We start from the raw sequence: 24382 nt of genomic DNA, 5'->3' as shown, positions 1-24382 counted from the left end.
CCAATGTAAGTTGCGTTGTTTCGAGGCCAATATCCTTCGCTGTGAGTTGAAATTGACTGAAACTAAAAAGTGTGTTGACAGACAATTCTTCTTTGAGTTGGATATCCTTCGTCGTGAAGTTGAAATCCAATCTAGAAATGGATGTTGCTTGTGTGCACGATTCCCTTCGTTGTGAAGTTGAAATTGGCTCTGAAATTGGGAAGTTGTTTATTGACAACCAGCGGTCCCTTCGTCGTGAAGTTGAACTTGCGTTGTCTGGAGTCTAATATCCTTCGTTGTGAAGTTGAAATTGGCTCTGAAATTGAGAAGTTGTTTGTTGACAACCAGCAGTCCCTTCGTCGTGAAGTTGAACATGCGTTGTCTGGAGTCCAATATCCTTCGTTGTGAAGTTTTAAATTGGCTCTGAAATTGAGAAGTTTTTTGTTGACAACCAGCGGTCCCTTCGTCGTGAAGTTGAACATGCGTTGTCTGGAGTCCAATATCCTTCGCTGTGAAGTTGAAATTGGCTCTGAAATTGAGAAGTTGTTTGTTGACAACCAGCGGTCCCATGCATTGTCTGGAGTCCAATATCCTTCGCTGTGAAGTTAAAATTGGCTCTGAAATTGGGAAGTTGTTTATTGACAACCAGTGGTCCCTTCATCGTGAAGTTGAACTTGCGTTGTCTGGAGTCCAATATCCTTCGTTGTGAAGTTGAAATTGGCTCTAAAATTGAGAAGTTGTTTATTGACAACCAGCGGTCCCTTCGTCGTGAAGTTGAACATGCGTTGTCTGGAGTCCAATATCCTTTGTTGTGAAGTTGAAATTGGCTCTGAATTTGAGAAGTTGTTTGTTGACAACCAGCGGTCCCTTCGTCGTGAAGTTGAACATGCGTTGTCTGGAGTCCAATATCTTTCGTTGTGAAGTTGAAATTGGCTCTGAAATTGAGAAGTTGTTTGTTGACAACCAGCGGTCCCTTCGTCGTGAAGTTGAACATGCGTTGTCAAGAGTCCAATATCCTTCGTTGTGAAGTTGAAATTGGCTCTGAAATTGGGAAGTTGTTGTTGACAACCAGTGGTCCCTTCGTCGTGAAGTTGAACATGCGTTGTCAAGAGTCCAATATCCTTCGTTGTGAAGTTGAAATTGGCTCTGATAAAATAAGAATAACTCCCTGTCAAATTGTGTTGAAGATGGCTTCTTTGTCGCGAAGTCGAGTTCATCTTGAAATGACATGGAATTGAAATCGTAGTTCAAAATTTGAATTGGAATGTGGCTTCTCGTTGCCAAATTGTAGTCAACTTCGGTCTTCTTCTTGATTTAAAGACCTTGATCGAAAATTCGACTGGAAAATAATTCTTTGGCTGCACCATATAGTTGATAGGCCCTCGAGCTAAATGAAATCGAACTCGAAAGGTCTACGTTGACAGATAGCTTTTCTCGTCTTAAGCTATAATGCCGGAAAAACGGTTTATTGTCACTAAGGCACAGCTAACCCAAGTCTTCTTCTTGATATGAAAACCTCGACTGTAACCGGACAGTAGTGTGATTGAGGTGTCATCGAGCTGAATGGAACCGAACTTGACAAGTCGTTTTGACGAATAGCCCTTCTTGCATTGAGCTATGCTGTAAATCTGGTTTGCCTCTGAGCTGAGTGTAATCGAACTCGAAGGTCTTTTGGTGACAGATAACCCTTGTAGCCTTGAGTTATGCTGCAAATGATGTGCCCTCGAAGCTGAGCGTAATCGAACTCAAAGGTCTTTGGTTGGCAGACAACCCTTCTAGACTTAAGTTGTGCTGCAAATGATATGTCCTCGAAGCTGAGTGTAATCGAACTCGGGGGTCTTTTGTTGGCAGACAACCCTTCTAGACTTAAGTTGTGCTGTAAATGATATGCCTTGGAGCTGAGCGTAGTCGAACTCGAAGGTCTTTGGTTGGCAGATAACCCTTCTCGACTTAAGTTATGCTGCAAATGATGTGCCCTCGAAGCTGAGTGTAATCGAACTCGGGGTCTTTGGCAGATAGCCCTTCTTGACTTAAGCTATGCGCAAATAGTTTGTTTAAAAAAAATGGCTTCCCTTAACGAGTCGAAGCCGGTCATGATTCTTCAGGTGGTTCCTCTGAGCGAGAACCAAGTAAGACAATCTTTGGATGACTCTCATTTTATGGGAAAGCCTGTTGATGAATTCTGACAGCCAAATATCTTCCGTTGTGGAATTGAAATCTGGCTTGAAGACATAAACTGGAAACATGTTGCTCATTGTTGAGTTGAAACTGAACTGAATTTGATCTGAATTGGTTCTCGAACCCATCTGCTATTGGTTCTGAGATCTGTAGATATGTAAAGTCGGTTGAGGTGTAGCTTCTTGCTGCTGAGTTACACCATCGTTCTTTAAAGGAGCTTGCAAGTCGAGTAACCTTCATCCTGAAGTCGAAGCTTGACTCTGAAAGCTACAAAATTATGAATGTGATGCACCTAAGTATGTCTAAGATGCATGCAACATGAATGAATTATGTGTTATTTCTTGGATGGAGTCCCGTGCTTTGTCTGCCAATCTGGTCCTTGGAATTGATCGTGCCCCATTCCCTTTTCCGGGCTTTGGCTTTACAGACCTTTCATATCCGAGACTGTCCTGTTTGAAAATGTTTTTCTCCTTTTTTCTTGTTTTAGGAGGGAAAATGATGAAAATTCTGTAAAATATTGTTCGTAATTGAATCAAATTGTAAACACGAGTTCAAAGTATATCCAAGGAATCAATAGCACTTTTTATGATTTCAGAGTTACAGGTCTTTGACAAATGTTCAAAGGGATGAGTTGGCTTTAGGTTGGCCTCCTTTCTAATGTCATTTTTTTTTGAAATATCGCAACATGCTTTGGCACTTCAATTGGGTGCGGACAAAATGATGCAACTAGCATGATCACTTACTAGACCTTTTATTTCAGTCCTCTGAAATCTTCTATTTGTTCAAGCTTTGTAGGCTCCTCTAACAAAGACAGTGCAAAAACATCGATCTAAAAATGAAATTCTTGAGTGCTCATGTGTAGTTGACTATAACAGGTGTTCCTTAACTCCCTTAGTCCATTTTACCGAAAATTTCTTGCTTAGATAAATTTGATTTAACTTGTCATTATCTGGCTAGCTGAATCCATAAAGCCGGGGCATTTAACCAATTACTTTAGAGGGACAGCTTAATATTATAATCACAGTTATCAAGTTAACTGAAAGGTTCATCTCATCACAGAGTCTTCAGCCTGACAGAGCAGTGGAGCAAACACCGAATTGCCAAGTGTCCGAGCAATGTCATGGTTGAACGTAATCTACTCATAAGGCCAGGCTTTCAAGTTTCCTCTATAACCAATTGCCTTAGCGGAATAGCTCAGTTTTTACGGATTTAATTTCCTAAGATTGTCAAGAAGAACCTGTTATAGCCTAGGGTTTTTTGAAAGTCAAGGAATCTCATCTTTAGAGTTCAATTTTCAGCAACTGACCTAAACTGGATTCACCTACTCGACTCTTTCATTTGTAAAGATCATCATCGTCATTGAACGTCTTAAATAAAAAACATAGTAATTGTCATGCAAATGATGCCCCGTGTTGTCCGCACCTTATGAAAGGAAAAGGGTATATGGTTAATTACAAGAGTAGGGTATGGTGTTTGAGGGTATATTTTGGATAAGGTCAAAGTCCTTTTTTTTTAAATCATGTTACTTTGTCAAAGATCCGTAACTTTGAACCATTAACAGAGTTTCTTAATTCAAATGATATTCAAAGAATTGCAAGTTTGTAAATGTGATTTATTGCTCGCCATCATTAAAGCAACATAAATTTATTTAAAAGTCATTGCAAAAACTTGAGAAAAGAATGAAAAAACAAATCCAAACAGAATGGCTCAAATGATGAGATGATATGCCTCACTTGGATGCCCCCAAGTTGTTGAAGTCGATCCGATTCTTGTTACGTATTTTCTGTATGATTCTCTTGATGGTGGAGTAATTCTCGATAGTGCACCCTGGGACTCCGCTATGATTTTCGCAAAGAGCGTTCTCATCATACTACCTGGGGTACGGGGCTTCATGGACACCACGTGTGCATCAAACAACTGTTGGTAAAGCTCTTTATATGTCATAGGATCGGAATGTTCTCATTTTTGATGAGACATGTGAATGTAATGAAAAAAGGGAATCATAATGCGAATGTAAAGAAAAAATAACAAAATGCACAATATGTCTGAATGTATGATGCATGAAATGTTCAAGGCATTGATCCGAAAAATATGCCTATTATTCTGAATAATCCTTATTGGAGACAAAAATGTTACATCTGAAGAGACAAAAAACTTTTTTGATGGTATAGATCCTGCACAGCCTCTGGAAAGTTGATTCGTCTTCCGCTTTTTCACCGGTTGAATATCTTGTCGAACCATTCCAGTTCCTTTGGCTAAACTTGTGCGGGTAACGAGTTGCTTGCCCCAAAAAAGGTCTCGAATGACTGCATCTCCGGCCTTCGCTCTATGCCGAGCTCGTTCCAAACGAAAGTGTCATTGGAGCCCTCAATCCGAAGTTTGTCGACCTGTTCTTGGAATGGTCTCCGGCTTAGCTAGGGTTTCACCATCTTGTTCTCGTAATTTTCGAAAGGACTCTCCGGGTCAGTAACCATTTCCTCATCTTGCCCCTGCAACTTTTGCCTCTGAGTATTCTTTGATCACGGTTGGACTTCTGAGCTTTTTATCTCTTTGTATTATAACCCCTTTGTCCATTAATGCAGATTATTTACGTTTAACAAACACATTTTTGGTGGATCAATACCTCGTTTTAATGATGCGAATGATAAAAAAAATGCCAAAAAAAAAAGTTAGTGAGATAATGATGATAAAAAAAATGATAAAATTGAAAAGTCTTACCCCACATGATATCTACCCCACATGCTTATTATTCCTACCCGGACATGATCTCTATCCCGCAAGTTGATTTTGAACAAGTCCTAACCGCATAAATTTCTAGTTCACATGCTTTGAACAGAAAGTAAAGCAGGAAATAATTCCGGCCTCCTAGGGTTTGAAATGAGGTTTTGGGGTGGGCTCTAACTCCTTCAAAGTCTCCAGGTTTAGGTTCTAAAAACGGTACTCGAGTTCTCCTTGCTGGTGCCCCCTTGGACCGACCAGACCCTTAGTCTGAAACCCATCACAGGCTTGTGTGGACTAAGTTAAACTCGAGAGGACACATTCCCTTATGCCCATACGGAGAATAAATTCACACGAAGGCATAAGGTATATGAATCCCGAAGGTTACTTGCTAGGCCCATACGGAGAATAAATTCCCACGAAGGCGTCGCTTTCGCCCCCACTTAAAAAAGGTTCGGAGCTCGGGTATAGAGCTAGAGATGCAAATTTTGAAAAATATCTGAAATCATTAAAAAACGTTAGTACAACTATTTATTTGAAAAAAATAATCAAAGATAAATAATAAGAATCGAATAAATAAATTAAAATTTAAACTTGTAATTTTTGCTAAGACAACCGGAAATTAATTTCGGCCTGACTCACTTACTTGTCCCCAACGGAGTCGCCAAGCTGTCGCAACCGTCTTTCGGTTGGGCCCCGGAATTGGGTTTCGACTTGAATTGATTGGGTTAGAGTCGCCACCGATCACTTTAAAAATGATATTTAGGTAGATCGGACACCATCTTACCTGATCTGCGTTTCACCAGAAATGTGTCGGGTTCGAGAGTCGGTTACGGTCAATGAAGGATTAGCACCCTTGAACCGCCCTTTCGGTTCCAATTACTTTATCAGTTATCTTAATTGCAAAAATTAAAGTTTAAAAATTCAATTCGAAATAATTACTTTTGATTGAAAAAATAAATAAAAAACGTTAGATAAGAAATAATAAATAAATATAAAATAAATCAAAAGGGAAAAATAAAATAAAATATATAAAAAATAACACTTTAAAAGTAATAAAATAAACGAAATAAAAATTTCCAAAAAATTATTAGTGAAAATAGAATAATAATTAAATAAAAATATTAGATCAAATCATAAAAATAAATTAGGGGTTAGATTGAATTCAGGATAAAGTTTGTAGACTGAAAGTTGAAATATATAAAAATTAGTGGCTTTGGGTGTAATTTACCCAGAAAAATCTTCTACAAAACCAAATCTCTGCATCTCAATTCATTTTGCGCGTGTTTTCATAATGTCAATTTTCCATTCTTTACACAGCCGGCCATAGGTTCCGGTGATCTTCATCGGTCTATCGTCATCGTCGACGGTGTCCGTTCATTATTAAATTTTACAGAGTGACTCGTTTCGGTCACCTGAGTCCAAATCCAGTGGTCGTTTCTCTATAAAATGCTCAGATTGCCACAAAAGAGCCGAAAACAGTTCGGGATTTCTTGCTCCGATCCGTCACGGTCCACCGCTAGATCGTCTTGGTTCCGAAGTATGTTACTCGTCTCACCGTAATGAAACTTCCCACCGTTCATATTAGTGAATAAAGACTCCGGTCGCCGGAAAATGTCGTCAATCGAAAGAGAAGGTTTTCTTTTTTATTTGCTTATGTCAAAATAAAACACACACATCACATACACTGGAAATCGAAAATGCATTAAAATACCTCATGAAAATTCTTCTTCTTCTTTTCTATTGCTTCTTGTCTGGGCGTGCTCCTCTTTATATTTGTTTTCGATTGAATATGTTGATTGCTTGATGTGTTTCAAATCGACAGAACATTTTTCAAAGCTTGATCATTCTCTATAAAAAGGCTACTGCTTTCTTTCCATATTGTATTAATTGAACAAGGAAGCAAGTTTTCGATTTTACAGAAGGATCCCCCCTTTTTTTCCTTCCATTCTATGTGTATTTATAGTGCTAATTCGGTTTTAGACTCCCGTTAGGACTAAAACTCTTGCTTTGCTTGTGGCGAGGATTCCGGTGACGTGGATGGAGACGTGAGGCGAGAGGAGTCTTCGGGTTTGACCGTGGAACTCGGCTGGCAGTTCCCCCTTGCATATTGGCTGCAACGCTGAAGATGTAGAAGACTAGGGTTTCTGTTGGGCCATTGTGTACAGGGCCTTGGAGTTTAAACTCATTTGTAGTATTGAACCTGAAAAATAAAATAGCAAATGAATAATAATATATAATGATATAATATAATAACATGTATATAAAATATAAAGTCGGACGAAAATGCATGTCGACAAGTAGTATTTTATTACTCGATTTGAATTTGAAATTTTTTTAGTCGAGTTGAATTTATGAAATTACAACTCGAAAATAATTTGAGTCGAGTTTTTTAGTCGAGTTGAATAAAGAAAATCGATTTTCTGAATTAAGTAGAATTTTACTCACTTCTAATTATAAATATTTCAAAAAAAATTAAAATAATTTGAAGTTTTGTAAAATACTTTTATAAAGTTTTCGAATTTAATATATAATGTGTTATGTGATGCTATAAGTAACACATTTTTAGAATGCCACATGATTTTTTATAACAAAAGAACATAATGAGATAATATGCTGCATAAAAAATTAAAGATCAATTTAAATTAAAAATAAATAAATACTAGAATAATAATAAAAATATAACTCTAGAAATTAAAATATTATTCAACGCTAAATATTATTAAATATGAGTCTAAAATGAAAATCAAAGGTTATATACTTACAAAATGCCAACTGCTCAAGAGTATTTCTGTATACTATTGTCCTGTAATTTTGAGAGTGAATATGCACCATACGTTTATCATTGTGATAAAATGCACGTTTTTTTACGTGACTCACAAACCAACAATAAATCATTAAGAAAATTGCCAGATGTATTGTCTCCTTTTGATTGATTTGTCAATTTATTTTAGTTTTTTTCAAAAATATATTTGATTATATTTGTATTATGAGTATATTAATTTTGAGTTTGATTTTTAAATAGCATTTTAATTATTTTATTTAAAGATTATATAAAGTATTAAAAAAACTGTAATATTTTTTTATTATTTTTGACTAAATTAATATTATATTAATTTAATTAAAAACTTTATAGACATAAATGTGTACGAGACACGTCTTGTACGTAGGGCCATAAGCGTCACAATCATTAAAACTACACCAAGCGAATATGCTTACAAGGAAAAAATGCTATTTTCTAATAAAAGATATCATATTTCCAGATTTTTCTTTTGGTTTTAGATAAGACGTGTACTTGAATGGAGGAAAGAAAATGATGGGTCGAAAACACAATTGCTGTCTTTATTTTTAATAATTTTAGAATTACATTTTTTTATTTAGGCATATTATTAACAGGCTTTTTTTTATGAAATGAGGAAAATAAACTACACTCTACTATTTTACTTGAAAGATTGAACAATAATCAATCATGCGATTATAACCAGATAGTCGGTTATTATTACAATCGCAAACAACACTCCAACCGAAATTAATCTCTTCCTCGTACTTCTTACCCATCAACATTTATCTTAGTTCACCCCTCCTTCGGTTCAAATTACGTGATCGTACTCTGAACATGCTCATTAGTCCGTAATCCCAATTATTCAGACATTTTTTTTTATCTTTCTTCAACTTTACTTTCAAACAAAAGGCCATATTATTAGAAATAAAAAAAATATAGATGTGATATAGAAAATTAAGAAATAAAATAAAATAATATATATGATCAACGACAAGCAATAAAGTTGATATGGTGCTTTCCAAATCAATAATTAAAAAAAATCCAAGAGAGAGCGACGAAAAAGAGAGAGAGAGAACAATGTTAAGGAGAAAAAAAGATATAAGATACTCAGAATAGCAATTAACTAAAACATATATATATTATGAACAGAAAATCTATATTATTTTAAAAGAATATTTAACTTAAAATTTCAATATAAAATGATTAAATTTTTTAAATAAATATTATTTTATATTCGTTATATATTAATAAAAAAGATATCCTGTACCATTACCGAGATTTCAATTATTATATACGTTTAAATTTGTACGACGGTTTGTCAATCAAATACAATGTACATTTTTCCACACCACTTAAAAACGATAAATCATGAAGATAAATGAACAATTTATTATTCATTGGAATAACTGTCGTTATTTGGTTTGTCAACTTATATAATAATTTAGAGAAAACAATATAGGGTATGTACGCTTCACGTGTAGGAAATAGGCACATCAATAAACGACATGGTTCAAAATATGCAATCTTTTCATTTCCCCGACAAAAACATAATGGACGATTTTCCATTTTAAAAAAAATCAAAATTTATGTGTCTTAGTTACTCTGTTAATTCATTTAAGAAATTGTCAAAATTATTTCATTAAAGGTATATATTATTTTAATAGTGTTTAAATAAAATTATTATTTAATATTCAAAGACAATATCAATAGATATAGAGACAAACTTTTCTTACTCTACCTATAATCAATTATTAATTTTGTTTTCCTCTTTATATACTTTATTAATAAAATTATTTTTAGGTCACAAATATTTCAGATTTCCAGTTATTTAATAAAAGATGTCGTTGTTCCAGAATTAAAGGAAGAAAAGGTATATGGAAACAGTCATTATATTTTTTTCCTAATAAATTTTAAAAAAAATTTATTTCATTATTAATGCATATTTAGGCTCACATTAATCAGATTTAATTGACAGTTTATTTTATCGCTAATTCATATATTAATTACATTAGGATGTCGTTCTCCTTAGAAGAATCATATTAAAAAAAAGTTACGTTTATACTCTGTAGGATGCGTATTTGTGTCAATAGATTAAGAAAAATTATGAATATATACAATATTGTAATTACCCTATACTATTAAAGAAAATGTTAACAAGGAAGGGCTAAAGTGTGAATGAAATCAAAATAAAGATGCTTAAAATGATAGAAAAAATAGTAAGAGGACCAATATGAGAGTTTTACTATAATATAGGGTGTCAAAAATCAAAATTAGGCATTAGCCCTTGTGCTTGAAAACTTTATAAATAGGCACATACCAGGGAGTGAAGGAGCAAGCAACCATTTTAGAAACATTATCATAGATTCGGTGGTAATGAATTTAGGAAAGATGAAGAAGCATTGCAATAACATAGTACTGGCGGTCGCTTTGGTGGCTTGCCTGTCAGTCCAGATGAGCTGCCATGCAGCCGAAGCACCGGCGACCGCTACGAATGTCGAGCTCCAGCAGCAGGGACATGTGGGTGTGTCCGACGCCACTACATTGGTATCCTACAAATTGGCTCTCCAATGGCCACCCGGTGCTTGTTCCGTGAGTTACAAATGCAAGGGAGATATCCCCAAAACTTTCACCATCTTTGGTTTATGGCCACAAAACAGCTATAACTATGGAGTCCCTCCATACTCCAAGGACCCAAGCTGCACCAGTTTGAAACCCGTACCCACAGATAGAATCATGGTATTCAACATTCCTTAGATATATAGATATATATATTGGTTAATTCGTTTGATTGATTTTGGTTGTGGTTTGAAATGAAACAGGGTCTACTGCAAAAGGCGGACTTGGTGGAGGAGTTAACAGAAGCATGGCCAAATCTAAAGAACAGTAAATATCCTCCCAAAAACCAGCAATTTTGGGAACATCAATGGGAACAGAATGGGATGTGTACTGATTTCGGTGATAATCCTATTCAGTACTTTAAAACTGCAATTAACCTCAGGGATCAATTTGTTAAAGGTAACTCTACTTTCACGCCTTAATTGAGATTTTAAACCATGCATCATTGTATAATTAACATTTTATGTGAATTATTGAACCCAGTTTATCAACCTCCATCCGGTGGCAGTTACAAGGTGAAAGTGCTTTTACAGAGGGTAAAAAATGTAGCAAAAGCGACACCTGAGATTGTTTGTCGCAAGCAGATAGGCACAAACACAACGATCGTGGGGGAGCTTCATTTATGTTACAAAAAGGGAAATCTGACGCCGGAAGGGATCGAAGACTGTAAACGCCCTTTCTCGGGAATTTGTAAGAGTGAGCTTGATGTGGTTAAATTCCTTTAATGGAATCCATTGCTGGAATAATGTAATCCATTGCTGGAATAATGTAATCCCTCCTTTTAATTTATCGTGTCCTTCGTTTGCTGCATGCATATGCTTCTGTGTTATTGTAATAAATGTATGGATAGTTGGCAATGCCACACTATGTAATAATTTACTTCAATGATGATTATGCCCTAATCCCTCCCATATATATACCACACCTTTTTTTTCAAATTATAAATAGGACTACATCTATAATATATATAAATAGAACATTTTTTTTATTAATCCGTGGTAAAGACAATATAACATCTATTTAAAAAATTTTAATTATTTGACATGAAATGCTCACATCCCTACACACATAATGCTCGAACCCAATATCTCAAAAGATAATAATAATTTCTTAACCACTAAAATTACTTAATTCGTATAACTCATTCTAAAATACTTATTTGATATTTTAAAATGATTTATAATTGCCAATCCGCCACGAGCAGTAGAATATTTGTTACAAGAAGAAAGGACATGGGATAGTTAACGGCGGAGAGCCTACCTTGTAAAAACCAAAAATAAAAAATACTTATTTGGTATTAAGAAATGCTATAATCTAACATATGTAAAAAAAATTATACTCTATGTCAAAATAGATTATGTAAAAATAAACTTGAAAAAAATTAAACCAACCAGACCTTTTGACAAAGAATTTCGAATCAATGCCAACTCAATACGTAAATAATTATTTTAGTTTGCATCATAATTAAATAAAAAATAATATATATCAATGGTTGAGGCAGTCTTTGTTCATTTAAAGCTTTGTACTTTGTTGTTGCTTTCCATGGTTGTATTTCGAATTTCATGGATGCTGCAATATGGACCATGTACCTCTCTGTCAATTTTCAATATTAATATAGTGCATTTTTTTCAAATAATTTTATTTATTGATTTGTAAAATTACTATTGGATAAACAGGTATAAAATTTCAATACAAAAAATATAATTATATCGAATAATAAATATAATGACAAACTTGATAGCCCGTAGTATATGTATAATACAAAAATGATAAATATAATGACAATTTTAACTCTCTCTTTTTTCATTTCGAAGTTGATTTTTTTATATTAGGGTTTTATTGAAAAAATCAGATAAATATGGTAAATTAATAAATTTTTAAAAAAATTGGTAGAGGATACGTCTGAAGCTAAAAACAAAAGATAGAAGATGCTGAGAATGACAAAATATACAAGATTTTTCCCTACAGATTTGTTTTCACCCTTGAAGTCTCTAGAAAATGAAAACTCAATTATTAAAAAAACGATAAACCATGAAGAGAAATTACCAATTTATTATCCATGTGGACAATTGCCATTGTTTCATTTGTCGATTTATATCAAAATTTAGAGAAAACAATATATAAGATGTTCGCATCATGTGTAAAGAAATAGAATGGAAGTTTATTACTCCTATTTTTCTTACATGGTTTTCATGCGGCTTCGAATTTGCCACGTAAGCATATAAAAGAATCCCACGTAATATCGCAAGTTCGTTGAGGGCGTTAAAAGTAAAAGTAGAGGTTAAGTTGCACGTGTTGGAAGTATAGGAACAGATCATAGTTAACTCTTAAAAAAGAACAAAGTGATATCTATGCAAAAGAAAGAGGTCTACTGGAGACAGAGGTCGAGGGTTGACTGGCTTAAGTACCGGGACAGGAACACTAGGTTCTTCTATGCAAGAGCAAACGGGCACAAGAAGAAAAACTGGATTAAAGGTTTGGTTGCTTCTAATGGAATTTGGACCGAGAACCAGGACAGGATCTTCGACACTGCCACTGAATTTTTCACCAACCTGTTTCGCTCCTCTAACCCCGAACCTGCTAGCGAGATCCTCAACGCCATTGAAAAGTGCATTATTCCCGAAACAAACGCGCAGCTCTGTCGGACCTTCACGGCTGAGGAAGTGCCCCACTAACGAAGGAGACCAGGCATAGAATTGGCAGTACCTCCACCGCAACACCGCCACCACCAAAGAAATCGAGCTACCTCCCTTTGTTTTCATTTTTACATAACATGAAATTGTATTTAGTTTCTTTATTTACTTAGTTATTTTAAGCATTGATGACAATGTTTCTCTCAAGTTTAGGGGAGGTAGTGTTTTTTGTAGAACATATGCATGATAGTATTAGTATAACATTATGCCATGATATTAGTAATTGGTAGGACATTTAGATCAAATGCTTTGATGATACTCGATGATGATGAAATTTTTAGGCTAGAAATTGAATGTAAATTACTATTGAGAATTATAGAATTGACTCTAGGACTTGATGCTCTGTGAATTATTCTTATATAATTTGTATGTTCTCTATACTTAAGGAATTTAGGAATTTTTTTATGAAAGAACTTTGGTTAACCTTGACATTAAAAGTTGGTATTGTGCTTAAATGATAAATCATTGTTTAAAGAATTCCCTTATGTCTGAATTTTATTTAATCATGAATAAATGCTTCGACATAGCTGTAGAGGTTGACTGGCTTAAGTACCGGGACAGGAACACTAGGTTCTTCTATGCAAGAGCAAACGGCACAAGAAGAAAAACTGGATTAAAGGTTTGGTTGCTTCTAATGGAATTTGGACCGAGAACCAGGACAGGATCTTCGACACTGCCACTGATTTTTCACCAACCTGTTTCGCTCCTCTAACCCCGAACCTGCTAGCGAGATCCTCAACGCCATTGAAAAGTGCATTATTCCCGAAACAAACGCGCAGCTCTGTCGGACCTTCACGGCTGAGGAAGTGCCCCACTAACGAAGGAGACCAGGCATAGAATTGGCAGTACCTCCACCGCAACACCGCCACCACCAAAGAAATCGAGCTACCTCCCTTTGTTTTCATTTTTACATAACATGAAATTGTATTTAGTTTCTTTATTTACTTAGTTATTTTAAGCATTGATGACAATGTTTCTCTCAAGTTTAGGGGAGGTAGTGTTTTTTGTAGAACATATGCATGATAGTATTAGTATAACATTATGCCATGATATTAGTAATTGGTAGGACATTTAGATCAAATGCTTTGATGATACTCGATGATGATGAAATTTTTAGGCTAGAAATTGAATGTAAATTACTATTGAGAATTATAGAATTGACTCTAGGACTTGATGCTCTGTGAATTATTCTTATATAATTTGTATGTTCTCTATACTTAAGGAATTTAGGAATTTTTTTATGAAAGAACTTTGGTTAACCTTGACATTAAAAGTTGGTATTGTGCTTAAATGATAAATCATTGTTTAAAGAATTCCCTTATGTCTGAATTTTATTTAATCATGAATAAATGCTTCGACATAGCTGTAGAGGAACAATTATCTTTGTCGTGGCATTACCTGGAACTCTCTTTAATATATGGCAACCACACACATATGAGTGAATAAAAGTAGTCAAGGGATGACTCTACATGTTTGCATTGTTGAGGCAATGCCTGGATACCATTTTTTAATAAATGACAGGCACATCAAGTGTAGAAAATAGTTGTGATGGGATGAATCTCCTCATAACAGCATGAAAAAATAGGAAAATGTGTATTAAGTAAAAATGGAGTATAAATGTGCTTAATGAATGAGTAAATGTCATGGAAAAACAAGGGAACTCAATTAGAAATTGCCTAGATTCGTTAAGTATAGATTATATACAATCACGCACACACACAACCACAAAGAATCTTGACCTAGGGAAAAATACTTGATTTCTTGATATCTCTAGCATGTGAAGCCAATTCTTTCTGAGGGTTGAAAATTCAATTTTTGTCTTGTTTTCTTATTGTTGAAAATTGCCATGACATTTTGATTGTGTTAATTGCTATCCATTGCTTGAGGGCAAGTAATAACTTAAGTTTAGGGGTGTGACTTTTAAGGATTTTTTCACTAAAGTTATTGTTTGTCTATGGGTTCATATAGGTCATTTCAGATTCATGTAGTTTCATTTGTGGTGGTGGTGTTATTTTTACTTTGTTAAGGTGTTATATGATTGGAATGGTGTGGTTGGTTAGTGATGTGCATGAAACAATGAGCATAGGGCAAGTTGAGAAGAATGTTGCGACATCACATGTTGCTGAAGTAGACTGCAATTCGTTGGCATTTCTGGCGCAGAAAAAGACAAATAAATATTTTCACAAGAAGATAGCTGTCAAAATACGTGTCTGCTGCTGGTAACCATCTGAATGAGGTTCATTGCCACCTATGGAGATAAACTTCACGCATAAGGAATGAATTTAGGGGTATGATGGGTATTTTGAGTGCAAAATTTCCCAAGAATACCCTTAGATATTTTATTTATAAGGACACCTCACAAGAGAAAGACACACACACTTGGAAAATCATCATCTTATCTATTTTCTCTACCTCCATTAACGCACAACAACTTTTCTTTTCTTCTTTCTCAATTTTTATTGGTGTTCCTCCAATGGTGAAGCTCGGGGGAGTGACATAGCATCCGAGAGGAGCTCACCCTATAGTTGTTCGCGGTGGCTTGAATGAAGTGTCAGTTGTGCACTCCTAGTGCTTTCTTCTCCAACCTTTGCTCCATTTTTAAAGCTTAAAGCTTTATTTGGGTTGTAAAGTCGAATGAACGATTGGTTATACTCCATGGTTTGTTCGAACCCCACAATGAACTAAGTTATATTTGGCGGGGTTCATTCGATGGATGCTTGAAACTTTATTTTAATGGTTGATGATTATTTATCTTTTATTTTTACTTGTTTTATTTATGTGTGCTTCATCTTCTAAGATTGTAGAAGGCATAAGAGTGTCCATTTCTTAGCTGAAGACTAGATGTTCGAGATAAATCTAGTCACTAATTCTTAAGTATTTGAGATAAGCTTAAGTATGATTAACATAAGCAATGGGGTATAGTTAATCACTATAGCCTAGTCCCTTAGTACTTTAAAGAGACTAAGAGGGGTAGTGCGTCTTCAATAATGTAGGTTGCCATAGTTGAGACTGAGTGGAGATGTCGTTGCATTCTATTATGTTAGGATCTTAGACTAGAGATAGCGAGAAAACTTTTAGCAAACTCCATCGAACAACTAAAGCATTAGAAGACTAGATCAACTAGAAAGATAAGTTTTCAGCTCTTTAAGTGACTCCTCACTATTCATTCTTGATGTAGTTTCCAGTGTGAGGATTATCAAGATATTCCATTTATTTGTTATTTTCACCATTTTATATTGCCTTGGCATTTTCATCATTTCTCATTATAAATTGTTCTCTTTCCACAGCGCAATCACAGTTCTTTAGCATTATTTCATTCACCCTCACATCTCAATTATTGAATCATCATCAATGTATATATCATTTATATACTTAGATAAATTAGATAGTTTTGTGGTCAAACTCATAATTTCCACCAATCCCAGATGACGATACTCATTTATCATTATATTACTTATTGCTATTGTGTATACTTGCACATCGTTTGCGTATAGTTTATTAGTACTCATAACACACAACAGAAGGGTAGGAAGCTTATTCAAAATTCTCCAGATTCTAGATGGATCATGAATGGTCCCTTTTTTCATTAACAACCAATTGTACCCATATTTAATAGAATATTGACCTCTATTGTTATGGCTCTAAAGTATTATATCTTTTTCCACCGGAGAGATAAGGGTATTGAGGACCTCTCTAGCATCCGCACAATTGAAAATCGTTCTAACTTTAGTAGTATCCCATCGAGTGAGGCCTTCGAGTATAAAATTCTTTACAAGCCGAGGCTAATTGGAGTTATCCAAATAAGCAATGAAGAAGACCACCAATTGGGAGCCTCCCCAACTATTCAAGAGGATGTGAGCATGTCCGTTGTAACCAACTCTACAAAAGAAACCCTCATAGAGAGCCTCATTTACTTTCCATAAGCTTGTCCAATCATGTGAGCTTCTAGGTCCATCTTCGCATTAATAAGGCTAGAGCTAGGGAAATATTTTGCTTTATAGACTCTATACAATAAGGATTTTGGATTTTGGATCAGTTTCCAAACTTGCTTACCAAAGAGAGCAATGTTGAAGCATTTGAGATCGCGAAAGCCTAATCTCCCGTCACGTTTGGCTTGACACACATGGTTCCACACAACAAGGGCCCAACCTTGGGAACCATGACGTCCCAACCACCAGAAAGCTCTTATCAGGGAGCTAATAGTCGATAATTTTGTCCGAGAGGAGGTAGCATGACATGATATACGTTAGGAGGGCTTGCATAACCAATTTGATGAAAACTTCCCTCCCGTTGAAAGACAAAAGATTATTCGTCTAGATATTGATTCTGTTGCTGACTTTTCCTCTAATAAAATCAAAATCGTTTAATTTGCTCTTGCCGGTAATAAGAAGAAGACCCAAGTACATTCTAGGGGACTCTTGTTCTTAAACTCCAAGAATATCTTTAATCTGCATTCGATTCTCGGGAGGGGTGTCGGGGCAAAAATAAACAACGAATTTGTCATAATTGATCTTTTGTCCCGAATAGGTCTCGTACAAGCACAACATTTTTTTTAAATACTCAGCTTCCTTGCGAGAATTCTTCAAAAAGAGAAGGATATCGTCAGCATAGAACAAATGGTTGATTCGGGGGGGCCTTACGCTCGCTCGGAAACCTTTGATCACACCATGACATTGTTATAAAAGAAGGGTTGTGGAAAGTTCCTGCACACAAAAAAGAAATAAATATCGGGAAAGGGGTCGTCTTGGCGAAGACGCCTTTCCGCTTTGAAAGTTCTCTAGATTTTTCCATTTATTCTAATACAATAAGAGACCGTGGTGATACATTTCATAGTAAGATGAGTAAAGGATGAATTAAAGCCCATTCTCTCCATCACACTCGAAATAAAAGTCTACTCAACCCTATCGTAAGCTTTTTTCGTATCTAATTTTAACTTTGTCCCTTTGTTGGGACCATTATTATGGTTCTTTAGGTAGTGGAGAAGCTCGTGTGCCACGAGAAAGTTATCAAAAATTTGCCTACCGGGAACAAAGGCGCACTGATTTTCAGAGATACATAAATGCATAACACTTTTTAAACGGTTAACAATCGATTTTGACACGACCTTGTAGATGACCGATCAAAGGCTAATTGGTCTAAAATTTTTCATTAATCTTGGGTTGTCAATTTTCGGTATAAGTACAATGACTGTTCTATTAACAAAATCAAAATCAACAAACCCATTAAGCAAACTGAGACAAAGGGAAACAACATCATCTCCAATAACATGGCAGAAGGAACGAAAAAAGGAACCGGGTATACCATCTAAACCTGGAGCTTTGTGGGGATTAATTTGAGAAAAAGAGGTCCGCACTTCCTCAGCCGTGAAGGTCCGACAGAGCTGCGCGTTTGTTTCGGGAATAATGCACTTTTCAATGGCGTTGAGGATCTCACTAGTAGGTTCAGGGTTAGAGGAGCGAACCTAAAAATTTCATTATCACCGAGTATCATCAAAGCATTTGATCTAAATGTCCTACCAATTACTAATATCATGGCATAATGTTATACTAATACGATCATGTATATGTTCTACAAAAAACAGTACCTCCCCTAAACTTGAGAGAAACATTGTCATCAATGCTTAAAATAACTAAGTAAATAAAGAAACTAAATACAATTTCATGTTATGTAAAAATGAAAACAAAGGGAGGTAGCTCGATTTCTTTGGTGGTGGCGGTGTTGCGGTGGAGGTACTGCCAATTCTATGCCTGGTCTCCTTCGTTAGTGGGGTGGGGTGGGGATGGATTCTAGAGACGTTGAGTGATATAAGGAAATATAGGTGTTGATGCGCCCCACTGAAGTCTTGATACGACGGTTGGTTCTATGTGTGAAATGAGGCTTTGGTGCTACATCTTGGTTGGGGGTTGCATGGGACGACTCATCATGAACAACATGAGATGGGGGATGGGTTACGAGTCTTGTACGAGCTCAATATCAACAGGATCAGCATCATCAGGCTCAGGGGTTACCTCGACATCGTCAATTACTAGCAGAATTTTATCCTGGAAACTTGGAAAGTTTCATTCCATGTGAGGGATCATCTCCTGAAAAATTGACTCCACAACAACATCCCTTTGCTTGACGTAGCAAAATAAATTCTTTAAATCACCCGTGAAAGCACTCAAGTGAGTCCTTGTTTGGTGTACAGATTCATCGAGGACAAGCAATCTTGCCTCGGTATTGCAGGGTTCATCTTCCTCAAACTCCTCAGTATTGGTGGCCTTGGATTTGGGTTTAACCAATCCCAATAGAATATGCAGTCGTGCTCTCGTGATATTTGACACTCCAAACAAAATCTCATCAAAATCATTTTCAACCACCTTCTTTTTCCAGCACATTAACATGGTAAGATTTGGGAGCAGCAACGCACTTGATTTCTTTCCTAGACACTCATGAATTTGCTCAACAATTATACGGCCCACATCAATTGAACAAGTAACCATAATATAATGTAATAACATTATACGAGAAAGGGTTACCGTCGTGTTATGGGCATCCATATTAACTTGTGTTTCATGAAGTAGTTCCATAATTTTTTGCGAGGTTGGAAATGCTCATGGTTAACAAAAAATGGCTAGTTTGATTGTCATTCCATTCAGTGTTGGTAAACACAAATCTTCGAGTATACTATCGTAAGTCGTACTATCAACTTCATTTTCAAAATCAACATATTGATCGACTACGTCCTGCAAGTGAAATAAAATTTAATTATCGATGATGTAAAACGAATATAGTGACCCTTAACAAAAACAACATGTTGGTTTGGTTTCGAGATATTCGCATAAAACTCCTTAACCAACAAGGCGTTGACGGTGCCAGGATGTCTTGCAAACGGCTCTGTTGGAGTGAGATAGTAATACCTTACTTATCTATTTAGTCCATTTATAAGGGCTAGCGCGTGGGGCTCAACGATGTCCATGACATCCAGCCTAAAATCGTTGTCTTACTCTTCGATGAAATAAACCCCAACTTGAAAAAAAGTTTTCAATTTTTAAAGTTTTGGAATTGTTCCTTAGCAGCTTCATCCATGAATTGTTGAGGGAGAGTTGTTTCGAATCTTGAAGGTCGTGTGCGCACCATTTTTACACTAATTTGGAAGAAGAAAGAACAAAAAGTTGAGAACTTTACTTGCTTGCAGCAATGACATCGGTGTATAGCGAAAGAGAGAATAATAATATGAAAAGTTAAAAGAAAGAGTGAAAGAGAGAGAATGAGTTAAAGGTTGAAAAGAAGTGAGTGAATGGGGTTAAATGGGTAGGTGAAAAAGTACAAAGTAAGAATTAAATGAGGGGTAAATGGACAAATCAAAGAAGGAAATATAAATAAAATAAAGTAATAAAGTGTAAAAAGAACATTTCACTCATAAACTTTGTATTTTCTTCCATTGGTAACAGCTCCATCGTTTAGTCATGAGCTCTGGTGGGTCCTTACAATACAAAACAATTTGTAAATATCCATAAATATTAAAAATAATAAAAATATAAACACAAATAAATTATTTATTTATGCACAAACAGTAAAATCCAATGGTGTGGCATTGAAATTTGGTTCACGGGGAAAACACACTCAAACGTCGTACAGGTAAAACACTAACTTGTCGCGTAAAAGTGGAGCTCGATTGTAAACTTTCAAGCATTGATCGTTGACTTTAAATATCATCCCATCGTTTATATTTTTTATATCAATTGCTCCAAGAGGGTAGACGTGATGCACCTAAAATGGTCCTGACCATCTAGATTTGAGCTTTCCATGAAAGAGCTTAATCCTTGAATTGTAAAGTAATACTTGTTGGCCAATATGAAAATGTCGTGGCATCAATATTTAGTCATGCCACATTTTATTCTTTTATTTGTATAGCTTGGCATTCTCTTATGTTGTGCCCTAAACTCTTCCATCTCATTAAGCTCAACCAATCTTTGCTCCCCAGCTAATCAAGCATAAAAAATTAGCCTTTTAATGGCCCAATATGCCTTGAGTTCCAGCTCAACAAGGAGGTGAAAAGCCTTCCCATACACCAACTTGAAGGGTGGCATGCCTAGAGGTGTCTTAAAAGTTGTTATATATGCCTAGAATATCACTTATAACTTTGGTGACCATTCATCTATGGATGATATATCGTGGCAATCTTGTGACGGACTTCATATCTTCTCAATATCTTGGAAATCAACTTATTATCAAAGTGGGTTCCCTAATCTCTAATGATGGCTCGAGGCACTCTAAACCGAGTAAATATATTCTTGTGTAAAAACTTAAGCACGATTTTGGAATCATTATTTGATGTTGCAATCACCTCCACCCACTTAGACACATAATCCACATCAAGAAAAATGTACAAATCACCACAAGAAGATTGGAATGGTCCCATGAAGTCAATGCCCCAAACATCCCAATCTCTAGAATGCCTTACAATGGCATTTCATGTCGACTAGATATGTTCCCAGTGCATTGGCATTGATCACAGGACTTGTAAAATACTTGAGCATCTTTGAACAATGTTGTCCAATAAATGCCTGATTGCAGAACCTTGGCAACAGTCCTCGCTCCCCCAAAATAGCCTCCACTTAGGGTCGTGTGACAATGGTATAGGATGTCATGTTACTCCTCTTCAAGTACTCATTGTCTAATGATTTGGTATGTGCAATTCTTGAATGAATATGACTCATCCCAAAAGTAGAACCTTGCATCGTGCTTGAATTTTTTCTTGCCCTGACTGTTCAATTCAAAAGGCAGTATACCACTAACAAGAAAATTAACAAGATCAGCGTACTACGATATTGCCGTGGCATATAAGATTTTCTCATTAGGGAATTACTCTTGAATATCTAAAATGTCATGGCATTCAAAATTGTTTTCTAGCCTAGATAAATGATCGACAACTTGATAAGTGTGATCAGTGTGAACAATAACCTTAGTGCCTATTAGGTATTGTCTAAACTTATCAAATGCAAATACCACGAAAAGTAATTCCTTCTTGGTGGTTGTGTAATTCATTTGTGCCTCATTCAAGGTACGACTAACATAATATATAACATGAAATATTTTACCTTGCCATTGCCCCAAAACAACTCCTATAGCATAATCACTTGCTTCACACGTCAACTCAAATAGTGATATACAGTCGGGAAGAACTACAATGGGCGTTGAGATCAATCGTTGTTTCAGCTCAGTAAATGCGCCTAGGCAAAACTTGTCAAACATAAAAGGTTGGTTTCGTTGAAGCAAGGTACATAAGGGCTTAAAGATTTTGGAGAAATCCTTAATGAATCTTCTATAAAAGTTAGCATGTCCAAGAAAACTCCTGATGCCCTTCGCAGTGACAGGTGGTGGCAATTTTTCAATCACTTCAATCTTAGCTTTATCCACCTCAATACCGTTATGGGATATCTTGTGCCCTAATACAATGCCCTCAGTCACTATGAAGTGTCATTTATCCCAATTCAAAACCAAGTCAGCCTCATTGCATCTTTTAAATTTTTTTGCTAAATTTCCAAGACATCGCTCGAAGTCATCTCCAGAAACGGAGAAATGCTAAGGCATTGCAGTCTGCTTCAGCAATATGTGATGCCTCCACACTCTTATCAGCTTGCCCTATGCTCCTTGTTTCCTGTACATCACTAACCAACCACATCTTTCCCATCATATAACACCTTAACAAAGTAAAAACAACACAATCACTACAAATGCAACTACATAAATCTAAAATGGCCTATATGAACCCTTAAACAATTAATAACTTAAGTAAAAAAATGCCTTAAAAGTTGTTTTTGTACGGAGTTATCACATTCCCAAAATCAATACGTTTGGTTGGAGAGTTTGTCATGATGCTCTGCCAATGGGTGATAAGTTCCTCATGTTGACATTGGTGATGGTCTCCGCCCATTATGTAAATAAGCAGTTGAATCGGATCTTCATGCACTAAAGGAATGCATCCATTCTAGAAAAAATTTGGAAGTTTCAGGATTGAGGAATAAACTCATTCATGATACTGCTCACTCATGCAAAACCTGGTTGGAGAGAGCATCTTTTCTTGACCAAGATGGTTTCAGCAGCTTCCTCACCCTAATCTGGAACATATGGAATCGTAGAAACAAAATCGTCAACGAAAAATGATCCAAGGCGATGAAGAGGTCATTGTGGCAGCGTGGGAGTTGAGAAATGCTTGCAATGCAGCGGCAAACTCAATTGTTCACAACTTCATTTTGCAGCAAAATCCACCTAAGGTTTTTTGGTGCAAACCTAATGAATGCACAATGAAAATAAATGTTGACGGCATATTTCGTCTTTAGACGGGGGAGGCAGCAGTGGGGATTATTGCACGTGATCTCTTTGGTTTGGTCATCGAAGGTATGGCTCAAACACTTAATCCTCCTTACAATTCAGTCTCGGCAGAGGCAATGGCTTTCTCATTTGGTCTTTGAATAGATATTGAACATGGCTGGGATCGGGTGATAGTGGAAGGAGATGTCATCTCGATAGTCAACAAACTATCTATATCTCAAGAGGATTTATCGGTGATAGGTATCCTCATGGATGAAGCTTAGCATACTCTTGCAAGACATCCAAATTTCACTGTTCAGTATGTGCATCGGAAGGCAAACCGAGTAACCCACTCTCTAGCTCAATGGGCTCTCTCGAATATTAATCTGGTTTGGTTTTATTTGGATGAACCGAATGTATTAAAAATGATGTATTAATTGACATTATTGGTATTGAATGAAAGTCTATTTTCACACAAAAAAAATATAGTCCGTCATAAAATAAAAAGGCTTAATACAAAAAAATTCTAAACTATATCCTTTTTATCATTTAGGTGTTTAAATATTTTTCAAGACAATTTAAGTGTATAACATTATAAACCTTATCATTTTAAATGTCTCGACCGTAACAGTCGTTAAAATATTTTTTTAGATGACATGTGTCACATTTATATAATTTAAAAATGTTCTTAAAATAAAATTTTGAAATTATATATTTTTTAAAAAAAATCCTAATTTTTTTTAAAATCTTTAAAAGAACTCCAAAACTTTGAAAACCCTAATTTTAATCCCTAAGCCCACACTGACTTATACCCTTTGCGGCTGCCAAACCTCCACCTGATGAATAACCCTAAAATAGGAGTCAACAAACCAGAAATGGTTGACGAATCACCCAACCCCAACAAAGAGAAAAACTTCAAATTGTGACATCATATGATCCTGACGGTCATATCGACGACAAGGATAACGACGTCTTGAGACGGAAAAGACGACATTGATGATTGTGGACGGCAAGGGAGGTGACAAGGACGACATTGGTGGATGTGGCCGACAAGGGATTTGCGAGTTTTTTTTTGTAATTTTAGAAAAATTAGATTTTTAATACAATAATGTTTTAAGTT

The 24382-nt window shown here is 35.8% G+C and overlaps 1 protein-coding gene across 1 annotated transcript; it reads left to right on the top strand.

The window, feature by feature from the left end:
* Positions 1 to 9999: 9999 nt before the first annotated feature.
* On the top strand, positions 10000 to 11186 carry LOC120210082 (ribonuclease MC-like). The gene is made up of 3 exons (XM_039208897.1): positions 10000 to 10393; positions 10477 to 10672; positions 10757 to 11186. The coding sequence occupies exons 1-3, from the start codon at positions 10031 to 10033 to the stop codon at positions 10996 to 10998; spliced, it is 801 nt and encodes a 266-aa protein (XP_039064828.1). The 5' UTR covers positions 10000 to 10030; the 3' UTR covers positions 10999 to 11186.
* The last annotated feature ends 13196 nt before the right edge of the window (positions 11187 to 24382 follow it).

Source organism: Hibiscus syriacus, unplaced genomic scaffold (assembly GCF_006381635.1).
Source record: "Hibiscus syriacus cultivar Baekdansim isolate YM2019G1 unplaced genomic scaffold, ASM638163v2 tig00000715_pilon, whole genome shotgun sequence".
Taxonomy (NCBI): domain Eukaryota; kingdom Viridiplantae; phylum Streptophyta; class Magnoliopsida; order Malvales; family Malvaceae; genus Hibiscus; species Hibiscus syriacus.
The sequence above is the reverse complement of the archived record's forward strand: the minus strand, read 5'-3'. Positions and strand labels throughout refer to the sequence as shown.

Coding starts and splice junctions, on each gene's coding strand:
- LOC120210082 (XM_039208897.1), top strand. CDS start 10,031: ATGAATTTAGGAAAGATGAAGAAGCATTGCAATAACATAGTACTGGCG. Junction 10,394..10,476: donor TACCCACAGATAGAATCATG/GTATTCAACATT, acceptor GAAATGAAACAG/GGTCTACTGCAAAAGGCGGA. Junction 10,673..10,756: donor CAGGGATCAATTTGTTAAAG/GTAACTCTACTT, acceptor TATTGAACCCAG/TTTATCAACCTCCATCCGGT.